The sequence below is a fragment of the Chionomys nivalis genome, chromosome 20 (genome assembly GCF_950005125.1).
Source record: "Chionomys nivalis chromosome 20, mChiNiv1.1, whole genome shotgun sequence".
Taxonomy (NCBI): Eukaryota; Metazoa; Chordata; class Mammalia; order Rodentia; family Cricetidae; genus Chionomys; species Chionomys nivalis.
In genome coordinates, this window is record NC_080105.1 from 38,471,141 (window position 1) to 38,496,934 (window position 25,794).

The 25,794-nt window shown below is 46.0% G+C and overlaps 1 protein-coding gene across 4 annotated transcripts in view; it reads left to right on the top strand.

The window, feature by feature from the left end:
- Dlc1 (DLC1 Rho GTPase activating protein) overlaps nt 1-22,892 on the top strand; it is a 323,702-nt gene extending 300,810 nt beyond the window's left edge. For 3 of the 4 annotated variants that reach the window (XM_057752361.1, XM_057752362.1, XM_057752363.1), the window contains 11 exons: nt 5,694-5,757; nt 7,554-8,977; nt 9,646-9,822; nt 12,611-12,770; nt 12,895-13,093; nt 14,835-15,048; nt 16,793-16,907; nt 17,380-17,598; nt 18,332-18,549; nt 19,248-19,421; nt 20,283-22,892. In XM_057752361.1, coding sequence (XP_057608344.1) covers nt 5,694-5,757; nt 7,554-8,977; nt 9,646-9,822; nt 12,611-12,770; nt 12,895-13,093; nt 14,835-15,048; nt 16,793-16,907; nt 17,380-17,598; nt 18,332-18,549; nt 19,248-19,421; nt 20,283-20,403 — 3,085 coding nt within the window. In that variant the 3' untranslated portion in view covers nt 20,404-22,892. Of the gene's footprint in view, nt 1-1,364; nt 1,470-5,693; nt 5,758-7,553; nt 8,978-9,645; nt 9,823-12,610; nt 12,771-12,894; nt 13,094-14,834; nt 15,049-16,792; nt 16,908-17,379; nt 17,599-18,331; nt 18,550-19,247; nt 19,422-20,282 lie in introns of those variants that run through there. The other variant, XM_057752364.1, reaches the window with a different exon arrangement.
- Nucleotides 22,893-25,794: the final 2,902 nt, after the last annotated feature.

A 25,794-nucleotide genomic window follows, 5' to 3' on the forward strand; every position in this document is an offset into this window, starting at 1 on the left:
TGTGGGATTTAGAGAAGTGAAAGTAATAAAACCCGAGGCTGCAAGGGCCTCGGGTGATCCTTTCAAACCAGGAGTGACATTTTTATTCATCTCCTGTTATTCATCCCTTGTAATTTTTCTCAGAATACTTGAAAAGCCTTCACTGCCTGGTTCTAAGGAGAAGAATATGCATATAGACAGAATTCACATGTTGACTGAATTCTAAAGTGGAAGTCAGTTCTCTTTCAGTGACTTCTAAAAGACCTTAATTATTCGTACGCACGTGCGTGTGCATGTGTGTTTGCATGTGTATGCATGTGTTTGTGCATATGTGCATGCGTGTGCGCATGTGCACTTGGAGAGGCCAGAGGTTACCGCCCAGTGTCCTCCTCTTTAGTTGTTCTGTGCCTTGTTTTTTGAGGCCAGGTCTCTCATTGAACCCAGAGCTCACCAATTCAGCCAGCCTGGCAAGCCGGTGGACTCCAGTGCTGTGACCTGGCTTTTGCCTGGATGCAGGCATCAAGACCCAGACCCTCATGCTTGCTATGGCTGGGCTCTCTACCAAGTGCCTAATCTCGGTGTTTGTTTTAACTGGGGAAAACATCATAAGGTGAAATGGTAATCTGGTGTTTCTTTTCCTATGACAGTGAAGAACACAGTAACAGCTTTCTGTCTGTCTGTCTGTCTGTCTGTCTCTCTCTCTCTCTCTCTCACACACACACACACACACATCCTTTCTTACAGAATGTTGTTTGAAGCAGCAAATTTGAGTACTGTGGTTTTGGGAAAAGACAGATTATATGTTCACACTATGGAAAAGACTAGATTTCATAGTTTGTAAAAAGAGAGAAAAAAAGGCATCTTTATCTCCCCCGAAACAGTTTGCAGCTTTAGTGAGAAGTGTCCAGGGCGCGCACACATTTTTTTTTCTGGGAAAAGAGAGTTTGTGGAGTTCCTGGAGTATGTAATATCATCACTATGTGATCTGGAATGAAAAATGTCACCAGGGCCGTTTGGAGAGAAGTCGGCATCTGGACGCTGAACTGCTCCGGACATTGTAAAGATGTTTTGGCGCTTAGCTGTGTGGCAGCGTTAATTTATTCTCAAGTCATCGCCAGTGATGCTGATGCATATGGATGAGGTCACTCAGAAAAGGCATCTTAGGAAACGCTTGCGCATCGTGGCCGATCACCCTTCTCGCACATGCTAAGCCACTTAGGGAGTCGGCCTGCTGAACTACATCAACAGCTTAGGAATGTCTGGGTCAGAAAAATACCATTGTAGTATTTCAGCCCAAAGAATTCTGATTAAATACTTGAAGAATTTTATTTTTGAAGAATTTTTCTTGAATGTCAGTTCAAAACTGACTTTTTCCTTTTTTGAAGGAAAAAGGCTTGCTAAAGTTTGGTTCATGCCCGCTCGGAATATCGCCCAAATGGAGAAGCCGCCGCCCATAGAAGAGACCAGATAGGAGCAAAGAAAGGATTGGAAAACTGGTCCTTTATCTGCGCACTTTGGGGTCAGCATCGATTTTCTCTTATGTGTATACACTGACATATCCTACATAGGTTAGGTGTCGTAATGAAAAAAGAAAAACAAACTCATCAGATCCAGTTTGGAGGATGTGCGCTAAAGCCTACGGTTGAGTTTTCTTTTCCTTTTTAATGAAATTCTTATTCAGCATGTAATAAGTGTTCACTATCATCTCAGCCCCGGGGAGACAGATTTTAAAAAACAAGAAAAAGAAAATGGGAATTCAAAGCCAGTCTGGGGCTGAACAGCAAGATCCTGCCAAAAAAAAGAAAAAAAGAAAAAAAGAAACAAAGAAAGAAAGAAAGAAAGAAAGAAAGAAAGAAAATCACTTTCTAATTAAAAGGGGGAAATTTCAAGACCCACAGTAATAGTCATCGAGAGTTGAGGGGATGGAAAGCCCAAGGGCCTTGTCCACACAGTCACACAATGGCAGTGACATTGGCCTTCCGAGAAGGACACAGGTGGGACCTGTAGGCAGATATCAACCCCCCCCCCCATAGGTTTTCTGACATTCCCTTTATTTTCTGCATATGCCTACTGCAGAAACTTCTTCCACCTATGGAATCCAGGGCCATCAGATAACAGAGCTGTGGTGTGTTTACAGATATCTCCTCTTGGCTTGTTCTCTGTGGAGACTTTTTGTGCACATCCGGCCTTCCCTCATCCAAGCATTTAAGTGAATGAGTTGTCAAAACTCGGTTGGAAGCATCGTGGGGTTCCTTGCATCGAATGCTCGCCCGTGGAGTGGGCCACATTCTGAATGCAGTCTCTCTATTTCTCCCTGGATAGAAAATACCCACATTCCCAGATTTGTAAGTCAAACAACAGTTGCAATAAAAAGCTAAAAGGAGCTGATTTCTCTTAATATTTTTTTTACTCAGGGCGGAAGACTCTTAGACAAAAAAGCAGGAATAGGATGAGGTTGAACACTGGTACTATCAAAATATAAACTTTAATAATGTCCAGAAATTATAATTATCAGGGTAGTAGGCTACCCAACTTTTCTATTCCTGAGGCAGGGTTTCTCTGTGTAGCTCTGGCTGTCCTAGAACTCACCCTGCAGACCAGACTGGCTCCCACGTTGCTGGCTTACCCAGTATTCTTCAAGTGTTATTCTAAGGTAGCAACGGACTAGTTCCTCGAAGAGACTGGCTTTTCTGTCAGCCTTGCTGGCTTCACTAATAATCTAAACCCACTGAGGGATCTATGATTGTGAGCAGGTTCTACTCAGGACTGGAAGAGTGCTCAGCTTGTCTCAAAGCACACACTGTAAACTGTGGGTGCTGCTGGGATGCCTCTGTCTTCCCGGGGCTTCAGGAACATTCCACATTGTTGCTTTCCTTTGGAATTAAAACTGACTCCTCTCAATCCATGAAAGCAATGTGAACATTGGCTAGTTGTTGTCAGATGAGAAAGGTAACTACATTGTCACCGTCATCTTCACTATGTACTTTGTCCCCAAACCGCCTGTGGTGTGTCAAAGCTACATCAAGCGGCATTCTCACCCGGTCACTCTTTCCAATTCAGTTTAAAATGAGGCAAGTAATTGGGTAAGGAAATAGGAGTGGGGGGAGGTGCTGGGGGCAGGATCTTACTGTGTAGCCCAAGTTGGGTTAAACTCAACAACCCTCCTGCCTCAGCCTTTCAAGTGCCAGATGACACCCAACAACAAATAATTTAAACATATGTATAATTCCAAACCATCTATAAGACTTGGAAGAATTTTTGTCCAGTTCCTTTGTTTCTCCTTAGCCTTCTTCTGCTTTTTATGTTAATTGCAAGGAGGCCCAGATCTCTGTCTCTATCCTTTTATCTACATGCCTACAGCTCTGTGCAGCCAAACTCTTGAACGTTTGATAGTCCGCCCTTGGCTCCCTCTGTCTTTAGAACAGACGCAAGTTACCCAGGAGATAAGACCCGCACATTCCTTTGGAGCTGGGCCTTGGGTGGTGGTGGGGGTCTGAATGCCCAAGGCTACAGATGGTTATTGATAGCGGTATTTCAGCCACTTTCTTGAAGTTTGCTACTTCAGATCTACTTTGCTTCCATTTTTTTTGGCATTGTTAATACTTGTATCAGAACCAAGTGTAGAAGATGCTGTGTTTGGGCACCAGATCTACCTTGTTTTAATCCTGGGTCCTTGAACAAAATTCCTGAGCTCTCTAAGCATCATTTCTTCCCTTATAAAAGATAAATCATGATATCTGTTCTAGGAAGATCACCAGAAGACTAAGGATGATCAAATGTATTAGAAGCACCCAGCACAGTGTGCCTGCTCACCCAGAGACAGTGGCAGTTCATATGGCTAGAACCATTTTGTTAAAATTCTTGATTGACGTAGCATGACTGTACTTAAGTGATTTTTTTTCAATATTTGTATGTAAGGTATGACCATATCTTACCACCTTATAATTTTACCATTTCTAGTCTTGAGAATATTCTAGGTAGCTATTTTATAATAAAAAATTAGTTTTAAGCATAGTCACCCAATATGTTCAGTCCTCCTGTCTTTGTGTTTCATTAGCTCCCTCCTATTTGGGACTCACTGTCCCTTGCCAGCTTCTGGTGACCATTCTTGTGTCCTCGTCTATGAGATGAGTTTCTTCTCTGGCTAGAGCTACTATGTCTTATGTCCCTGTTGCCCCTCTGATAGAGGTGTGCTGGCCCAGCTCATAGCCTTCTTCGGAGATCCTGGGGAATGTGGGCTGGTGAGGGGAAATAAATGAAAGCGGCCGGCTGAAACTCTGAATGTCACTTTGGCCTTCAGGAATGCAATGCCATTAGTTTGGTGCTGCCAACATAAAAAGATAAACTTGGCCTTTATAAAACCAGCCTCCTGGGTCTCTTTTTGTTTCGCTCAGACCTGGAGTTTGTGAAGTTCTCCGCCATCCCCCACCCCCACAGGCCTCCATGCCTAGTAAATTTGGTTATAAACATCACTCAACCATTAAAGCCCAAATGGAGTCAAGTGGAGATTTGATTACAGTTTTGATTAATGAAACCCAGACCTAAGATTAACTGTAACCATTTCTCATTGAAAAGATTGGGGGGGGGGGACTGAAAACAGTAGGCGTGTCCTTCAATTGATGCCCTTTAGAGAGGGACCCTACACCCCTCTATGAGTATACAGTGTTTCTCGGCTGTTTTCGTTGCCTCTCCACGGAGAGGGTTTTTCTGAACCTCAGTCCTCTGCTTTATCTCTGTTTATTCTATAAACAGGCTGCCCCATAATCTATGGAATCAAAGGCAGGCTTATCAGACTGCCTATCCTGGTGCGTCCAGGTTGTCAGACAAGTTACTCAGAGCGGGATGGGGAAGATAAAGGCCGAGGAGAGCAGAGGATCAGTTTGAAGTGGAGGGAATTAAGGGCTCTCGTTCCATGAAAATGTAGGCTTGCAGCTTGAGGAGGAAAGACTGATGGAGAGAGTCATGAGGCTCAGGAGGCAGACGGCAGACAGCTTTAAAAGGGGTCATTGAGGGAAGACACGGCGATGGTCATCTGGAAGATATTAGGAAGAACCAAGGCCGGGAGAACTGTCACACAGTCTGGACTCGCTAGTTAGGGAGTATATAAAAGGTGCTTTTTTTTCTTATTTCCTGTGACTTATTCTTAAAGGATTTCATTTTTAATGAAATTGATGATTGATTGATTGATTGATGATTGATTGATTGATGGCGTGCTAAGGACTGAACCTGGAGCCTCATGTGTACTAGCCGAGTCCTCTCGCTAAGCACACTGGAATCCCTGTTTCTCTAATGTTAAATGGATGTTACTGTTGTGGGGGTGGGGCGTGCAAAATGTTCAGAACTGCAGTTTGACCGCCGTTCCAAAGAAGAATGTGACCTGTTTGAACCCAGAGAGATTTTGGTTACCTGGGGTAGCAGTGTACAGATTTTTAGAGTAATCATTTGTGCGATTGCTGTTGACTTGGCGCTAGCTAGAGGAGACTGGCCTCAAACTCAGAGATCCCCATGCCTCTGCCTCCTGGGCACTGAGGTTAAAGGCGTGCACTGCCAGGCCAGGACGAAATTACTCGTTTTATAGCGGAAGCTTACTGTACTTGCCTAAATTAGAAATGAGTTTGGCGAAGCTCATTATATGTGTCAGGTGTTTAGGAGAAATACTTGCCTGCCCCTTAGTGGTTTCCCGGCTTTGCTGATCTCCTTTTTCTGCTCCGTAGGCGACTAAACACTTTAAACAAATGTGCGATGATGAAGCTGGAGATCAGCCCTCACCGGAAGCGAGTGAGTACCTGAATTACACAGCGGGGTGGAGACCACGCGCGCCCAAACCCAAATAGGACTGTGTCGCGGTAAAAAGTTCTGTCTGTTCTCAACGTTAAAGCCCGTATCTGCAGCCAGCAATGGATGGATTGTGGTATCTGTTGCTTGGAACCTAAAGAAAGTCATCTGTTACATTTCCTGATGGACTCAGTGGGTTCCCTGTGGTTAAAGACACGAAGCCGATTGCAGAGGAATTTCTCATTGCTCCCTAGAGGAAATAAAGCTAGCATTCTTGAGGAACGCTTCCCGCTTCCCGGATGGAACAGTAATTCCATCTCAAAGCTGTCAAGATGAAAGCAAAGGCCGGCTTGGGGGATACTGTAGGCGATTTGGTGTGGGGCAGGGAGGAAGAGGCCTGGACAGGAAGTCGCACACACTCCGTCAGTGGTGATATGTACTGATTTTTTTTCTTCTGGATAAGAACTATGGGACCTTGGAAGAGGATGAGGCAATGCTAGGAGTTAGTGTCGCAAATCCTGGTAAACAGGAATAAATTTACCCACAGAGCACAGACCTGACTGTTGAGAGTATCCATTTTAATGATCCAGCAGTCCCTGACGTGCAAAAAGTCACCTTCTTTGGGAGTTAAGTCTTGTAAATAAATGATCACTGCCCTGAGCTGGGCAGAGAGTCTCCATGTGGATATGAGAGGCTAGGTCTTGATCTGTTCGCATATATCCGGTAGCAAGGATAGCTGGCATACTGAGTTCTGAGCAGTCTGACGGGGCATTCCCAGTTCCTGCACATAAAGCAGGTATAATCGGCTGCCGTGTTCCCTCGTGTTTACAGATAACCCATGCAGGGCACTCGCTGGGCATTCTTGAAGCCCTGTTAAATTTCCTGGAGCATGTCCGACATTGAAACTGCCCAGGCCCCTTGTGACATTAACTGTGGCCAGATTGTAGTGGGGAAGTATCAGCAAGAGATGACACAGGCTTGGGCTGCCACGTGATGGCTCGCCATGTAGGGAATGTCTTGATTTTTTTTTTTTTTTTTAGGCTACCTAGAGTCTTCAGCTGCCATTCTGTTAGCTTTTTGAAAGTGTTTTCTTTTTTTTTTTTTTTTTAATTGCGCAAGAGAATATAAACACACTCTTTGAACAGGCAGCTAGACTGGAGACGGTTCAGAAGGAGTCCCACGGCCGCTGACTCGAGTTCCAGCTCAGAATATTTCGCATGCTTGGAATTTCCGCCAATCTCATAGGTCCTCTTTGTGAGAAGTTAATGAGCGGCCTAAAGACTCAGGTTTTCAACAAAATAACTCATTTCGCTGGCAACACGTGGTCAGACTTTCTGGTAAAGTCTTTATATCTGGGTCAATGGAATGACAGCGAGCTAAAAGTGCCTGCTGCCAAGCTTGACAACCGAGGTCTGTACCCAGGACCTACACAGTCAAACAAGAAAAATCTGTACTCTTTCTGGATGTGGTACAAACACTCATATACACCCATAGATTTTCCTATACACACCTGTACACATCCATATACACCCCTGTAGATACTTCTCTACACATCCGTACACATCCATATACACCCGCACACATTCCTCCAAACACATCCACGCAGACACATTCTCTAAGTAAAATAAGGTACTGAGAAAGCCTTCAGGTCCCTCTTTATTACTTATAAACACTATGAAAGATGTGAGCAATAGATGGTAGGCGTATCCTTTGATGTACATCCTGCCCCTTAGCCTGTGTTCTGCCTCCTGCCCTCTGCTTGGCCTCGCACATACATGACTTCATTTTTGTCTTCGCAGAGTGAGGATTCGGATGAAGATGAGCCTTGTGCAATAAGTGGCAAGTGGACTTTCCAGAGGGACAGTAAAAGGTGGTCCCGGCTGGAAGAGTTTGACGTCTTTTCTCCAAAGCAGGATCCAATCCCTGGGTCCCCAGATGGCTCTCACTTGCAGAGCGCCACCAGCCGCGAAAGCATGCTGACAGACCTCAGCGAGCGCCAGGAGGTGTCCTCTGTCCGGAGCCTTAGCAGCACCAGCAGCGTCCCCACCCATGTGCCCCACAGCGGGGAATCTGTGACACCCCGAACGAATTCTGTCATCAGCGTCTGCTCCTCCAGCAGCCACTTTGTAGGCAACGATGACTCTTTCTCCAGCCTCCCGTCTCCCAAGGAACTGTCCAGCTTTAGCTTTAGCATGAAGGTCCATGAGAAAAACCCCAAGTCGAAGACGCGGAGCCTGCTGAAGCGGATGGAGAGCCTGAAGCTCAAGGGTTCCCACCACAGCAAGCACAAGGCGCCTTCAAAGCTGGGGTTGATCATCAGCGCTCCCATTCTGCAGGAGGGCGTGGATGAGGAGAAGCTGAAGCAGCTGAACTGCGTAGAGATCTCAGCCCTGAATGGCAACCACATCAACGTGCCCATGGTACGGAAAAGGAGCGTGTCCAACTCCACACAGACCAGCAGCAGCAGTAGCCAGTCAGAGACCAGCAGTGCCGTCAGCACGCCGAGCCCGGTCACCAGGACCCGGAGCCTCAGCACCTGCAACAAGAGGGGGGGCATGTACCTAGAGGGCTTCGACCCTTTCAGTCAGTCTACCTTGAACAACGTGACGGAACAGAACTATAAGAACCGTGAGAGCTACCCAGAGGACACGGTGTTCTACATTCCGGAAGATCACAAGCCTGGCACCTTCCCCAAGGCCCTCTCCAATGGCAGTTTCTGTCCCTCGGCGAACAGTTCTGTGAACTGGAGGACTGGAAGCTTCCATGGCCCTGGCCACCTCAGCCTACGGAGAGAAAACAGCAGCGACAGTCCTAAGGAACTGAAGAGGCGCAATTCCTCCAGCTCCGTGAGCAGCCGCCTAAGCATCTATGACAACGTGCCAGGCTCCATCCTGTATTCCAGCTCGGGGGACCTGGCCGACCTGGAGAATGAGGACATCTTCCCTGAGCTGGATGACATTCTCTACCACGTAAAGGGGATGCAACGGATAGTCAACCAGTGGTCTGAAAAGTTCTCGGATGAGGGGGACTCAGACTCAGCCCTGGACTCCGTGTCTCCTTGCCCGTCATCTCCAAAACAGATACACCTGGACGTGGACCATGACCGAAGGACACCCAGTGACCTGGACAGCACAGGCAACTCCCTCAATGAGCCCGAAGAGCCCACTGACATCCCAGAAAGAAGAGACTCTGGGGTGGGGGCATCCCTGACCAGGTGTAAGAGGTAAGGGCCTTACTTCTTAAGATCAAGGTGGGGACCAAGCATTGTCTGCTTGGTGGGTTGAAGCCAGAACCATGTAATAGCCAGCCATCAGGCCCCAACAATCCCAAAGAAAGCATATATCTGTACTAGGTGTGGACCTGTAGTCAGGAGGATGAGAACAGTGGCACCTGGAGGGTGGTGGTGTTTGCACAGTGAGATCAGTCTTTGCGTCACCAGGGTGCATCCATAAAAACGGTTGTCATGGTAAAGTGCAGGTACAGTTAGCCCTCCTGTAGTTTCTGAGTCTTCAGACTCAACCACGTACAGATGAAAACTACTCGGGAGAAACCATCTTCTTGCCATTATTCCCTAAATAATGCAGTAGAACAGTGAGCTCCTTACGGGTTATTATAAGCGATCCAGAGATCATTTAAACTAAGTGGAAGGGTGCCCCCAGTGTGCACAGATACTGCACATCATCTGTAAAAGACCTGAGCGTGCCGAGTCCGAGTGTTTGAGGATGCTCTGGAATGAACCTTCTGTGGCTCTATAGGAAGGGCCATTCGTTTCCCCTTGAGAAAACCCTGGAAAGGAGCGTCAGTCCTCTCGGTTGCTGAGATACCAGCGAGCAGCCTGTCTGGTCCCCTACAGAGGCGTGTCCATCTCACTCCCGCCCTGTTCTCTTGCAGGCACAGATTGAGATGGCACAGCTTCCAGAGCTCTCACCGGCCGAGCCTAAACTCTGTATCTCTGCAGATCAACTGCCAGTCTGTGGCCCAGATGAACCTCCTGCAGAAATACTCACTCCTGAAACTGACAGCCCTGCTGGAGAAATACACGCCTTCCAACAAGCATGGTTTTAGTTGGTAAGAGAATGAAGTAGGCTATAGATTGTAACTGCAGGTGTATGTACAGGCGATGCCTCAGGCTCCCTGCGGCTCTCCCCACACTGAGCGCTGTCCTTTATCAGTCTCTCCAGTCTGTCATCCTTACGCTGTCTGGCTCCATATCCTTGAGGTTAGGTTTGCTATACTTGGTTAAGTTTGTGCAGTTGTGGGGAGTTCACTGCAGGACTCGTTGGTTGGGTTTTCAGCTCTTTACATAGGAGATTGAATCCCTCTCACGTCATGGAACTCAGGTGCCTTCTTTCCAGGTATAGGAACAACCCACACTAGATGAATATAGAGACATTATCTGGTCATGTTCATGGAAGGAAAAATGGTGAGATGTTAACTATTTGGCCATATTTGTGCGTGGCTTGAGAACTTTTTTTTTTTTTTTTTTTAGCATGGTTGGGAGTTGAACTTCACTGAGCACACAGTCCATCCCTCTGTTGGTTGATTTTGAATGAATGTTTAGAGCATGGCTCAAAAGCTTATCTGTGCCAGAGAATTTAGTTTTTGTTTTGTTTTGTGTTTATCTGGGGGGAGCTCCCTGGCAAGAATGTTCAGGAAGTAATGAATTTAAGTAATTATCTATAAAATCTTACATATATGCTATCTTTGTTTGGATGGATCTCGCTCTCTTTCGCTGGTATTTTGAGACAGAGTTTGCCTTATTTTGTGACTCTGGCTGTCTTGGAACTGACAACGTAGACCAGCCTGGCCTCAGACTCACAGAGATTCACCTGCCTCTACCTCCCAAGTGCTAGGATTAAAGTCATGTGCCACCAGCCCACTACAAACAATATATTTTAAAAGTTGACATTTATTAGACAGACTCTTCATCATTTTGAGAATCCAGGCTTGAGTGTGCACTGTAAGACCTGGAGAGTCAGGGATGGGTTGTGGGTATGGCATAATCCGTGCACAGACTGATTTTGTGCTCTAATACAAAGGAGCTAGGTCTGGATCCAGGTCTCCGTGTTCCGCAGCATCACAGGCATGCCTGAATCTCCTCGTGCATGGTCAGGGTGTTTAGCATCCAGTTGCTATGAAAGCAGATGCATTTGGAGCACTCTCTGGTCCTCCGAGATGGCTTGAGACAGTCTGAGACATAAAGTTCACTGTCCTTTCTTCTCTGGCTCCTCCCTCCTAGAAGGGATGTAGCTGTGACATCAAAGCACCCCCCTAGCTAAGGCAGCTCCGTGAGCCTTGCTAAAAACAGAAGTTGTTTGTTCTGAATGACAGGAGTATGTATTGACCGGTTTACCCCAGGATGCCTCAGATTCTCAGCGGGGAGTGTAATGTGTTCTTCCCGCATTCCACAGCCGGGCTCCCCGTGCCCAACAAAGCGAGTATTATGCACGCGTCTGCCCCAGTACTGTATGCCTAGCTGTGTGGAAATACAAATTTGGCCCTTATTCCCTGACTTTCCCTTTCCTAGAGCCATCAAGAGTGGCATGGCGTGGGCGTGGGCAGTCACCCAGAAGTCAAGGCAGTTGGCTCTCTGTGGTGCCCCTCTGTGCTTAGAGTAATATTTTCCTCACTGCTATTTAAAACTGCATATTTTAGATTCTCCATTCAGAGGTGTCCGCCCCCTTTCTCACCAAACCCTCAAAACAATCTGAGAGTCCACCCCACTACTACTTCAATTCTGGTCAGTTTTTCCAGTGAGTCAAAACCAAACGTAAAAGCCTGACATTGTGAAATGGGGGTAGCACAGAACACTTCTGCCCAAATCCCTTTCCTGTTTGGCTTTGCCCTTCCTGGCCTCACTTGGAGGGGTCATTTGTGAGCTCAGATGTCTGCCTGACGGCCTTAAATGCCTGACATGGGTTTCCTGCTGTTGCCTATATGGCCAGGGCTGGACCAGCTTTCAGGACGGCTGGCAGCCTTGGGGAGCCTCACAAAACTCCCATTGTTCCTTTTCCACGTTCCTATAAAAGCCTGAAGATGCTCTGTCCTCTGGGGTCAACGGCGGGGAAATTTATTTTGACTTCATTTTGCGCTCCATTTGGGCTCAGTGTGGCAAGCCAGTCAGCGTTGTGTGTTTGCCGATTTCTATGCAGTGGTACCCAGATCTCTCGACCTGAATCAATTCAAGCACCTAGAGAGGATTCATACGCTTTTAGGGAAAATGGTAACTTGTCTCTCATACTTTCATCAGAACTATCTAGTAAGGTATTGCGTATTTTTGCCTCTCCCTTCCTGTACCACGGAATAGGCTACTAGCCCTGAATACATTCAAGAGCAGGCAAGAAACATTCATCAGCCTCCCCTAGGACCACAGACTCCTGTTCTCAAGATTGATAGTAATTAACAGACTCCCCAGATAGGAAATTTGACAAGGTCTTACAATTCCAACTCTTCAAGTATCTAGAACATAGCCAGGTGTGGTGTTACATGCCTGAGGAAGCTGAGACAGGAGGATTATAATTTCAAGACCAGACTGGACTACCTAGTAAGAAAATGTCTTCCGAGGAATCGGGGAGGTATGGAGTGTAGCTCAGTAATAAAACATTTGGCCAGTAGTCATGGGTCTCTAGGTTCCTGTACCAAAAGGTCCCTTCACACACACACACACACAAACCCCAAAAACTCCTGGAACGTTTTTTACTAGTGCAGAAGCGGACCTTCTATATTCACATCCGGTGTAGCAGCTACTGGACACCGAGGACCAGTACAGCCCCAAGTGTGGCTGGTTCAGCTGAGAAGCTGTTTGCAAAGCAGGCTGAGCGAAATCAAGCGGATGCATTCCATGTTCTTTACACAGGGCTGTGCCCAAGTTCATGAAAAGGATCAAGGTTCCAGACTACAAGGACCGGAGTGTGTTTGGGGTTCCACTGACTGTGAACGTGCAGCGCTCGGGCCAGCCCCTGCCTCAGAGTATCCAGCAGGCCATGCGCTACCTCCGTAACCATTGTCTGGACCAGGTGAGGACAGCTGCCCACGGATCCCACGCATGGGAACAGGGCTCCCTGCTGCTCTTTTTCTAGTTTTGAAGGAAAGGTGTTGGCTGCTTCTGCCCTCACCCCTAACGTTTTTTTCTTCCAAAAGGTTGGGCTCTTCCGAAAATCAGGTGTGAAATCCCGGATTCAGGCTCTACGCCAGATGAATGAAAGCGCCGAAGACTATGTCAATTATGAAGGCCAGTCCGCTTACGATGTGGCAGATATGTTGAAGCAGTATTTTCGAGACCTTCCTGAGCCCCTCATGACGAACAAGCTCTCGGAAACCTTCCTGCAGATCTACCAATGTAAGCATCCTGGGATCTCCCTAAGACTGGTGGTGCTGGGTTTAGTAGGACCAACAGCTTCTTTCCATGTCATTCTTTTGACAAGAAAACCTGCATGGGGACCCTCTGAATACACAGGTTATCAGTTTCTTTCTTGCCTTAAGTGTGGAAGACGTTTGTGTACATTTACCAAATAATTTGAAAAGTCATTTTTTGTGGCCTGGGAATGTGTCGGCAGAGTGATTGTATAGCCGATATGGATCACTGGGTTTGCTCCCCAGCACCGTGTAAACCAGGGGTGATGGTGAACACCTGTCATCCTAACCCTTGGCAGGTGGAAATGGGAGGGTCAGAAGTTCATGATCGTCCTTGGCTATGCACTTGAAGCGTGCCTGGGTTCCAGGAGACCCTGTTTTAAAAAGAAAGAGAAAATAAATGTTGCTGGTTGGTCTGCAGGTGTGGAAGCAGTCGTACATCTTCACAATCCAGTTCTGTATCATCTTTCATTTTAATAGAGCTGGAAAGTCAGACCCAAGACCGTACGCCTGCCCATTGGTGCCCCTTCCCCTTCCCTTGTTGATAGACTTATCATTTACTGTGCACCTCTCTCACAGGGCTGCCGAGTTTAAAATTTCTCTAGTGTATTTTATCTCACCGGAAAAAGAATAAATAATTTTTTTCTGCTATTCATCATGGTTCCTTTCAGAAATATCTGGGAAAACAATACACATGTCCTCTTCACTTTGAAGCGCAGCTTTAATCAAACAATGGTGGAAATAAACGATCAGGAACGGGACAGTGGCTTTCACAGCCTTGTGTGTTTCTTGGCTCCCGTGGCATGGGAGCAGCATGATTTAACAGCGGCTGCTCCCAGCTGCAATAGTCTTGAGGGCCGACGTGTCGAGCTTCATTTTATGAGAAGCGGAGCTGGTCTGGCCTGGACTGTTTCATTCTCCGTTTCGTCCCTTTCATATTTTATGAAAACACAGGTCACATTTTCCCCGACCGAGGTATTTGTTGTGCACTGTAACCATGGAGCTGTTTAATCAGTTTGTCTTATGGCCCTGCATTGAAATGACTTGGTTTTTCCACCACATGCTTTTAAAAGATGTAAGTTTGCCCGGTGAATAAGACTGGAAGGCCCCGTGCAGACTCACTTTGGTGTCAATTATTCTATAGGCATTTTTAGACATTTGCCTCTTGGTGTTCTTTCTAAAGCTTAAGTTGTTATTTAAAATCTGTCCATTTAAACTGACATCCTGTTTTAACAACCGTTCCTATTTTAAGGATGAGCAAGTGGGTCAAAACTGGTCCCCAAAGATTCTGAACCTTTATAGCCGGCTGAGCAATCTCCATCCTTAACTTTCTGCACGTGTCTCACATAAACTTTTTATTGAAACTACACAAAACCCTAAATGGAGAGCAATTTGCATAATTAAGGTGGCAAATTCGACTTTTAAGTGCTTGGAAGAAATAGTTCTGTACACTACAACAACTTATCATCTGGAGCCAAGCTCTGAGGTCGATTTTTAGAGTGTGTTAGCACTGTGGGTGTTTAAAAAGTTTCAACTCCCCCACAAGGCAGGAAATACTTGAGGGTAGTGACGCCGGTGGCAGCCCATAATTTCTTCCTTATTAATCTTTAGTATGCTTTCTGCAAGTGCTCGTTCAGTGTTTGATGCCAATGTTTGCTTTGGGATGCGGACTTGCCGTGTACGTGGAAAATTACTGAGCTGGTGGTGGAAATGCTTGTGCCCTGCAGATGTGCCCAAGGACCAGCGCCTCCAAGCTATCAAGGCGGCTATTATGCTCCTGCCTGACGAGAACCGGGAGGTTCTCCAGACGCTTCTCTACTTCTTGAGCGACGTCACAGCGGCTGTGAAAGAAAACCAGATGACTCCCACCAACCTGGCTGTGTGCTTAGCCCCTTCTCTCTTCCACCTCAACACCCTGAAGAGAGAAAATTCTTCCCCAAGGTACACATCATGCAGCGGGGCGGTGGTGGTGCACGCCTTGAATCCCAGCACTTGGGAGGCAGAGGCAGGCGGATCTCTGAGTTTGAGACCAGCCTGGTCTACAAGAGCTAGTTCCAGGACAGGCTTTAAAGCTACAGAGAAACCCTGTCTTGAAAAACCGAAAAAGAAAAAGAATAAAAAGGTACAGATCATCCAAGGAGCATACCCAGGCCGGTCTCTCACATTCTCCTAGGACCATGTGCCGGTGTTCTTGTTGGATTCTTCCCTGACACGAGCAAAAATTGTTAGTCCTGGAATTAAGTCCATGTGTGTCACTGTGGTAGATTATCTGCAAAAAAACAACTTAAGGGAGTAAGGTTGACTTTGCTCAAAGGACCTTTGTTTCATGGCAGCCTGGACACAGAGAGAAAGAGGGGCACAGGGACTAGATACCCAAGGATGTGCCCCCAGTGACCTATTTTCTCCAGCTGCATCCTGTCTTGGGCATCAATTGTCCAAACTGTGAACTGGTAGGGAGCATCTCCTGCTCAGGCCCCGTACCTCTGTCTCCTTTCCAAGCACTGCTTTCTAGAAGCAGTCTGTTAAAGAGGGAGGTGTCCTGAAAGAGAGCACCATGGGTCTGTGTTTTGGCGTGTCCAGAGTTTAAGGCAAACCAGACAGCGCCATTTCCGTTCTCCCAGCCAACAGCTTTGCAGACCTGCTGGCCTAAGAGGACTAGAGCGGGAGCTTCTTGGAGTAGGGAAAAGTTGGTAACCCCAGTGCCTTAGCCTCTGTGGGATCAGGAAAGCAAGGCTACAAAAGACCAAGGTTATTATTGAACTTCAGAGGTACTCAATTTAACATGTGGCCTATGCCAAATATTGGCAAACATGTCTGCAAGAATGCATGTACATACCCAAGGTGGGAATAGCTGTGGAGAAGTGGGAGGAAGCTCTCAGTGCTCATCAAGACTGATACTTGCTGGGGACTTACTCCACACCAAGCACCCAGCCCTTTTCTTCCCATTCATCTTCTCATGTTGTAACAATCCCAGGAGACAGACAGACTGCCAAGGATCTTTTTTTTTTTCAAGAATAAAGTGAAGTTGGGGAAAGGTCAGTTCTGGAAGGAAGGAAAAACAGATCCAGTTTATACTTCTTACATGAATAGCTCACAATAAGATCGCCCCTCCACCACAGGAAGAAAGGGTGACTAGCTGGATGTGCTGAACACATCTTTCTTCGATCCAGCCCTAGGAACCTGAAAAGTGTTTCTCAGCTTGATGCATTGAAGCCATTGTGCCTGGAAGCCATACAATACTTAAGGAGCCTTTTAACTAGTGTTAAAATTTGTCCTTGGGGCATTCCAACTTTAATGGTATCGAAAACTGCAGGAGCCAGATAAGAATAAGACCAACAGCTAGAAAACAATAGGGTTGTTCCTCATCTGAGGTAGGGGATCCTGTTTACTCAGCTTGTGAGGAGCGCAATACCATCTACCCCTAGTCCGAGCAGCTCCCACCTCAGTTCCTGTTGAAGCTGCCTCAGTTTCCAGCAAATACACACTCGTATGAACTACTTGATAAAACATCTTTTAAATACCCTGGATATTTAACCAAAATATGTCTGTATTTTGTGTTCTGTTTTTTTTTTATATATAAAACAACAACAACAACAACAAACTATGAGAAACTGTGCTGAACAAAATCAAAGCTTTCTTGAGCCACTCCACCCACTTATCCAAACATTTTATTTCTTTTTCCTAGGGTAATGCAAAGAAAACAGAGTTTGGGCAAACCCGACCAGAAAGATCTGAATGAAAACCTAGCTGCCACTCAAGGCCTGGCCCATATGATCGCTGAGTGCAAGAAACTCTTCCAGGTACCCAGTCCTGAAACTTGGCTGCCATGCTAAGGATAATGTGGATGGGCAAAAAAATATTGGCTTGGTACTCATTCTCATCTGGGCAACCGTTCCCATTATTGGAGATTATGTACATAGTATATATACACACTCATTGCAGTTAATGTTTTGTGAAATTGTTGGCCTTTTACTTGAAAAGTAAAAGCAGAATTCAAGGCCAGCCTGGTCTACAGAGCTAGTTCCAGAATACACAAAAGAGAAACCCTTTTTTTGGGGGGGGGGGAGTGCAAAAGCAACAGTTACAGGAATTAAAATTCTCTCTGAGAAACATGCTTCGATCCACGTAAGCCCTATTATAATCACTTATACCTTCCATTATCTCGTGGGAGCGGGAGTGAACCACCAGCTTGAATCAGCCCGTGGCTTCTGCCCTTCATCTTCTGCTGAGGCGCTGGCAGACCATCACCTTCTCATCCTGTGTGTCTCCCAGGTTCCTGAGGAAATGAGCCGATGTCGCAACTCTTACACTGAACAAGAGCTGAAACCCCTTACTCTGGAGGCCTTGGGACACCTGAGTCACGATCAGCCTGCCGACTACAGACACTTCCTCCAGGACTGTGTGGACGGCCTGTTTAAGGAGGTCAAAGAGAAGTTCAAAGGCTGGGTCAGCTACCCTACCTGTGAACAGGCCGAGCTGTCCTATAAGAAGGTCCGTCTTCCCCCTGTTCGTTCCCATGATCATGACTTTGAATCATCAGACACGAGATTCTCTGCTCAGTTGTCTTCTCTGTGGGAATCCCCACCCGAGACCTGTCATTGAGAGCTGTCCCCTGTGTTGGGCAGCTAGGTGGTTGAGGTTCCCTGGGGAAGAAAGGACATCTGTCACAGACAGATGAACACATGGGAATCTCAGTCTGCCCGTGATGAAGTCCCTTCCTCCCACGCGGTCATCCTAGGCTTCCCTGATTCACTAGTGTTATTGGACTGTCAAGGGAAATCTTAAGACAATGTCTACATTTTTTTCCCCTATACTGTAAAGAAAATAGTTTTACACTCCTTTCTGTTCTGAGTCACTGGGGCATTCTTGATATCTCATAATGTCCATCAAGGTGTCTGTCAACACTGTCTCCACTGCCTTGGAAATAAACAGAGGGGTCAAATGGGCACATAGACTTTGGGGTGAAATAAATGAATTGTCACATTCATTCGGATGCAAGTGAGCCCCAGGGAACAGAAGTTAGGATTCTGACCAGAGTTGACACTATTTTGTTTGCACTCCTAGCCTTCTCTTGAACGTATCCAAGCTGGTAGCCTATGAATGTCGTAGATTTGCTAATCAGCCTCTGACCAGGGGGCCATGTCCCCAACTCAAAATTTGCTTTCAAAATTAAAGTATATATGCTTTTCGCTTAGCACTGAAAACAACCGCATCTTCTTTTCAGGTCAGTGAGGGACCCCCACTAAGACTTTGGAGGTCAACCATTGAAGTCCCCGCTGCTCCTGAGGAGATCTTAAAACGTCTTCTGAAAGAGCAGCACCTCTGGGATGTGGACCTGCTGGACTCAAAGGTGATCGAAATCCTGGACAGCCAGACGGAAATTTACCAGTACGTCCAAAACAGCATGGCGCCCCATCCTGCTCGGGACTACGTCGTGTTGAGGTGAGAGCTTCCAGGCTGATCTGACAGTTGGCATAGGCAATTAAACCTTAGCACTGAGCCTGTGTGTCGCTCCAACTCACAATATGGTTATGTTGCTTAAAATCGGGTGGAGGTGTCAGGAAAAGTGCTGAGCAATTTCAAAGCACATTTATGTTTATGCCGATAGGGTACCTCACTGAGTCAGCTCTATCTCATGGAACTGCCCTCGAATGGAGAAAAGCGTTTTCAAATGATGTGCGCCATGGTGCTAGATTTCGGCCCCATTGCCTACAGATATTCTGGCTAAAACAGTTCACAAGTGGGTATGCCAGGAAATAGCATCTAGTCCCAAGTGAGGTGTGATTAAGGCTGATGTATATGTAATCCCCAAGTCCTCCAAAGGCTACTGGAGGAGCAGTTTAAAAGAACGTTGAGGAACTGTCATGTTCTCCCAAAACTGTTCACTGCTTGTTAGAAGTACACATCCTGAGACATTTCATTCATGAAATGTAAAGGGGCTTTTTAAAAAAAAAAAAAAAAACACTTCAAATTGGCTTTTTTCCAAAAGGAGAGACTGGAAGACTAAGCATCGCCACCCCAAGTAGAGGTGGTCCTATACAGATTGCCCCCCCCCCCGCCCAGAGTCCATGCACAGTGGTTGGGAGGATGCCATGAGGGAGGTACCATTTTCAATCAAACCTATGGTTTCGTCTCCACAGGACCTGGAGGACTAATTTACCCAGGGGAGCCTGTGCGCTCTTACTCACCTCCGTGGATCACGACCGGGCACCCGTGGTGGGGGTGAGGGTTAACGTGCTCCTGTCCAGATATTTGATTGAACCCTGCGGGTCAGGAAAATCCAAACTCACCTACATGTGCAGAGCTGATTTAAGGTATGTTCTGATCCTGACCTTCTGACGTGGGGACGGTGATGCAGGAGATGCAGATTTTCCGTGTGATGCCCAGAATGGCGGAATGAATCTACCACTGTGTTTTGGAAATTTTATGAAGGATGACGCTTATAAAGCCATACTTTGATGTTTGCTGTCCCTTTGGATGCTGCTTTCAATCCAGATTCCTCAGGAATCGTGCTACCAAAGGAGTGTGAATTTGGGAGTTTTATCACAAATGGAACCAACAAATAGATACTTCCCATTTTATATTGGAAAATGTTTTAACAGTGCATGTCTTGTAATTGGTTATGCCTCTGCTTGGGCAGTAAGTGAACGTAATTCATCAGCTATTAGGATGCCCCGAATCAACTAGCGCATGCTCTTTTCTTAAATAAATTGCCCTTTTGTAAACACAGTTACCCACAAGATGCATTTCTGTGGTGCATGCCAAAGCTTGCTCTAAGCAGGGCCCTTCAGTAGCCATACTGTAAATGTTCCCTGGAAACTTTCTGGTCCCAGATGTGTAATGCGCATGCCTGGGGGTTGTCTGCAGACAAGAAGTCACCTTGACTTTCACCTGCTCACCAAGGAGAGGAAGTCAGCCGCGCAGCCCTTGAGAGGCTGTGGCAGGCCAATCACTGCGTGTTTAAGGCCCTATAGAGATAGCGAGTCAAAGAAAGACACGGAGGTAGGAGCCTTTGGTACAGCTCAGTAGTGAAGGATTTGCCTCTCATTCTTGAGGTCCTGAGCACAATCCTCACAGTTCAAGTTTGAAAAAAGACAGAGTGTTTAAGAGTGCCTTCGACATCTCTCAAATCTGTCTCATTTGAATAACTCACCCACCTTGCTTCTGTGTGACAGGGGCCACATGCCGGAGTGGTACACAAAATCTTTTGGACATCTGTGTGCAGCAGAAGTGGTAAAGATCCGAGACTCCTTCAGTAATCAGAACACTGAAACCAAGGATACCAAATCTAGGTGATTACCAAGGCGGAGCACCTGTGTCTGCTGCCCGGGTGATTGTTTCTAGAGCCTCGCCCGTCCTCGGAAGAGTTCATCTGGGTCTCATTGACTATAGCAATTTGATGAGATTTTTTTTTTTAAAGCTGCTTCCTGTTTGTCTTAGGTCTATGTTATAGACCTTGACTGGATTATATAAGACTTGGGGACGGGGAGGGGGGCGGGATACATGTATAATTCAGGTTGCTTCTGAGAAGCAAGAACTCTTTCAGCGCATCATGGAAGAAAGCAAGGAGGCATCATTCTCTGGTGACGTCGGCGCACATGTACCTACGTCGTTCATTCGCGGTGTGTTGCAGGACTGATGTATCCACTGGAATGGTTGGTACTGGCTGGCAGGTTTTCTCCCTGAGATGAGCAGAGATCGGTTTGCACAGAGGAGTGTGAATGTGTGTGTTGCAGGCTGAGTGGCACAGGTGAAGAACTGGGATGCAGTGTCTGGCACACTGAGACGCCCACAAAGGATGCTGATACATACACCAGGGTTAGCTCTGCCTGGAAGAGCTGACTACCCAGGGATCTACCCAGGAGGGGAACCCAGCTCCCTTCTCTATCCCCCCCCCCTCCAGGTTATTGTGTTGTTGTTTTATTTGGGGGGGCGGGTTCTTTTGTTTTTTGGTTTTTTTCTTTCTTTTTCTTCAAACCTATGCTTTCCCATAAACTGTAGTTCCTCCTGACTGTAGTAATGTAACCAGTCGCACTAATGAACATCCTCTCCACTCCCTTGAGTGGCTCCAGAGGAAGGGTTTTATTTACGTGAGATGTAAAGGCGCCAAACACTAACACAGTGTTAGTACCAGAACGTTTTTATTTTCACTACTGGGAGTTGAACCCAGGGCCTCTTATAAGCCAGGCAAGCACTCTACAGTGGACTTTTCCCCAGCTCTGTTTTCACCTTTTATTTTGAGACAGGGTCTCACCACATCACCCATGTCTCATTCGGCCTGATGGCTGGGATAAGAGGGCTCATCAACCCTTTTAACCTGATATTACTCAGTATTGTTATGCTTGTGGCATCAACTCTAAGATAAACAAAGGGACACAGGGAAATATGTCCCCAGTAGGCTTAACCCAAGCAGAAGAGGCTTTTGGTTGTTAGTGTTCTCCGTGTACCCGATGGCAACAGCGTGGATTTTCATTGGGTTTGTCCTCATGCACAGATAGGTTTTCTGACGATGTGTTATTTTTCCTACATTTCTTTTTCCTTTTCTCTCACGTTGCCCTTGAACTGTATTTTAGTAATAATGGGGACTAGTAATCTCAGTGAAAAACAAAGAGTGCAGGTGTTCGGAAGGGCGGTCTTTTTTATACAGGTTTTACTGTAACGCTAAAGGTTGACTCAAGACAGTATTAGTAAATTTATTTTGTATGGATCAAAAAGTGAGTAACGTATGAATGAGAGTTGAAGAAGGATTTTTATTTTGTTATAACGCAGTTACCTTGTCAGTATTATTTCAAAGGTTCTTTGAAGAAAGGGGGGATATGAAAGTAGTTTTAACATTGGAGTATTTGAATTATCAGTGTTGCTTGTGAAGATGTGCGTGTATATTCAACTGTTTTGGCTTCTGGATCTGTAATATTGTATGCTGTACATACCATTCTATTTGAGAAACATGTACACATGTCTGTCCACTGTACTTTCAGACATAGATAAAGCATGATAAAGATTATTATTTAAAATATACTTGTATTTATACCTCAGATATTCTTTTGGGTTTTGTACCTCAAGGCTCCCCTCTCGGCGTTGTAAATACACTTTACGTGAATACAGTTTTAGTGAAAATAAAAAGAATAAATAAAGAGGTTTATAATTTCCCTATATCTGTACAGAGTATATTCAGTAAATGCACTATTAAATGTTGAAAGTAAGAGAAGGAGCCTGGCCTGCTTTTCTGCATTGCATCTTCCTCCGCCTTTGGAAGCAGGGACTGCAAAGCACGGTGGCCCCGTGCCAGCCGAAGTCCAAAGATACATCGACTGAAAGAAAAATTCGGATGACGAATCATTCCAAGGCCAAGCTGCATCTGAGCCACTCACCCACAAACAGGAAACCCTGGTGAAGGTTCAGGAAGCCTGGGAATTCTCTCCACACCAAGGTCAGAAACGATGCTGAGGATTTACAAGAACGGAGCAGCAGCAGAGGAACAGTTCTGAAAAGGCAAAGTCAAGGTCACTGATTAATCCACAAAAGGTCTCTTTCCCATGTTTAGCTTTCCTGTTGAAGACATTTCTTAGGTCGTCTGGCCAGAGAAAAATTCAGAGTGCGCGACTTTCTAAGAGCTAGGCTTGCATCTTGTAACATCCCACAACTTGTCCTTGTGAGTCATGGTGTAGATTGTGAGTTCTTCGAGAACAGGCACAAATCCTGCACACCTTTATACCCCTCAACAGCCGCTTTCAGTGTTTTGTACTTTGTAGACACCTAATAAATTTATCATTTGCTAAAGAACACTGATAGAATTGGCTTCTGTTATTTTTAAGAACAAAAAACCCGAGCTATCATCAACCTTAAACCCTTCTGTTCCTCAGTGGCATTGGGTTTTGTTATATTTTCTTTATTTTGGTTGACACAGGGTCTTTCTACAAAGCCCAGGCTAGTCTCAGACTCAGTATATAGCCCAGACTGGCCTTGAACTCATGACCCTCCTGCCTCAGTCTCTTGATGCCTAAAATTACAAGCCTGTGTCACCACGCCCAGATACTGACCACTTGGAAATTTCAGTGATAAGAAAAGAAAAATGGCAAATTCTGTGCTTGTTGATTGTAAAAGTTCTTCATCAAGCCTGATGTGATGGCAGAAGCTTTTAATCCTAGCACTGGGAAGGCAGAGGCAGGCAGAGCTCTGAATTTGAGGCTAATCCTGTTTATGTAGTGAGTTGCAGGATAGCCAAAGCTAAGTAATAGACCCTGTTAACAGAAAAAAAAAAAAAAGGTGGAGGGGAGGAGTACATTGTCAGGGAATCTTTTCTTTGTTCTGGGCATTGAAATCAGGGTCTCACACATACAGGCCAGGAAGGCTCTAGCACTGAACCACACCCCAGCCCCTCTGGTGGACTTTTCCCCAGTTTCCTGTCTTATATGCGTTGTGAAGTCATCTCCAGGAGGACTTATTTTGTCAGTGTTTACTTGAGCCATAGAGAGCAGGAAGTCTTTCTAAAGTTTCTAAAAGGCCAAATCATATTGTTTTTTGTCTCTGTCTCCAGACAGCTATACAAAATAAGTGTCTTGGGCCAGAATCCCCGTATCTATATTGTGGGAAGAGTCTAGGATCCCTAAATTACTAACAGGTTCTATACACAATACCACCACCATTCGTTCACAGGCCTCAGCTGTGGATTTAGACTGCTTTTGCTCCATCATGCATTTGTAGCAAAAATGAAATCGATTCTCACACTGCTCAGAATGAAGACAACTTTGAGCAAAGCCAGCTCACTCGGCCCCATGCTCTTAAACCTGTCTTTGCATCTTTCTTCTGTCTTCCTTCTTTAGGTTATATCAGTGCTCATCAAAGTCGGATGAGGCTCAGAAGTGTAGACCAACTTCCATTGGTATGTGATTTACCAACGCTCTCAATGGAAACAGACTTTCCCAGGCTCTTGGAGCTATGGCTGCCGGAGGTCTGCAGCCCTTTATGTCTGGTGCTCTCTGAAGCACTTGGCATCGATGTGAATGCTCAAGGAAATGAGGGATTTAGATCTGGCCCAGAGCAGCAAGTTTTCCTTACTTCCAGGGCTTGAGACAGACAGGGTAAACTTTTTCCAGCAACCAAGATAAACCAAGCTCCTCTTTTTTGTTGTTGTTGCAGCCTTTCGAAATATAAACAGACAAGCTGGTCACTAATAACATTCCAAGGAAACAGGAAATTCAAAGTTCACACACTGTAAAACTTAAGTAAGAAGAAAATGAACCCATAGGGGACCATGAGAATGTTGGGATATCGCAAAGATCAGGAGAATATTTCATCCCAAGACCTTAGAATGCTAAAAATGGAACATCTTACTTATCTTAAAACTTACGCACAGTTTAAAAAAAAAAAAAACCTAAATTTCCAGAGGAAACTGACCAGCTGTTGAAGCAGAATGTGGGAAGATGGTTGGATCGGGAGCTTTGTTATTCACGGTCGTTCTTTGTTTTGTTTTAGCCAACCTAATGTACAAATACTGTGGGATTTAGATCAGCCTCTTCCAGGGCCACACTGGCATCCGGACGGCCTTCTACAGCATGGTTTGACCAGTACGATCCACACACTCTCATTCTGAATGAACGGCACCTGTGGGCAGTTCAGCCCTGATGTCCAGCTGTCTCTCACAGGAGCCTTGCCCATTCAAACATCAGCAATGCATCATGGGTGATTCTTAAATGACTCTGTCCTGACCAAAGTGACCCTAAGAGACTGAGAAGCTGATTTCATAGACCTGCTTCTCTTGTTGGCTTTCATGCACTTTCTGCTTTTCTTACATCCTAAACCCATTTAATCGAGAAGTTTCTGAACCCCAATAAGCCTCTCTGCGGGCACAATAATCCAGATCAGACAAAAACTGAATTCAAAAAAGCCCAGGTTTAATAAATACTAATGCTCCCAGGTAGCCTCCCAGCCCCCACAGAGGAGACGGGAAAGACTGGAAAACCACGTGTTTGTTTTCTGGAATACAATTTAAATACCCTGTGGGAGTAGTCTTGAGCATCTTTGGGGAGAGGTCACCATTTGGCAGGCGGGCTTTCTCGAAGGTATAATCTGGGCAGAGGCAACTCCCAGGGGAGGGGGCTTGGTATGGAACTGCCACCAAAACATTCCAGACTCTTTGGCTATATGGATGCCAGTGGCTGGGGTGTGGCCCTAACCCAAACATTCCAGACACTTGGGGTTTAAGGATGCTGAGGTGACACCTCCAACCAAATACTAATGTCAAGAAAAGTACAAATGGAGATAAAAACCAGAAACACAGGGAGTAGTGACTTGGTGTAAAACAAAACCTCATTTAGTCAACCAAAGAAGAGAGAAGCAGTGCAGGAAGGAAGCCAGGAAAGGAAGACAGGAAGTCGGCAATATTCAGCCCACCTTCTCTGCACAGTCATGGGCTGCATCCCATGCCCCTTCGGCAATGGAGAGCCATGCAAAATCACAAGGGGTATATTACCAGGGAGTGGTAAGAAGGGGTGGAGCGCTAAGAGCCATGCAGAAAGTGAGACATCAGAGAGACCGTCATGAGTGGTAAATAATGACTAGGCGATTTGGGGCCATATAGATTGGGAGACAAATTTGCCAATGAAGAGAGGACTATCAACTCAGGTTAGGGAACGTTCCTTCCCAGGAAAGACAGTTCAGACAGGATCTTGGTATGTAAGAGCTGTG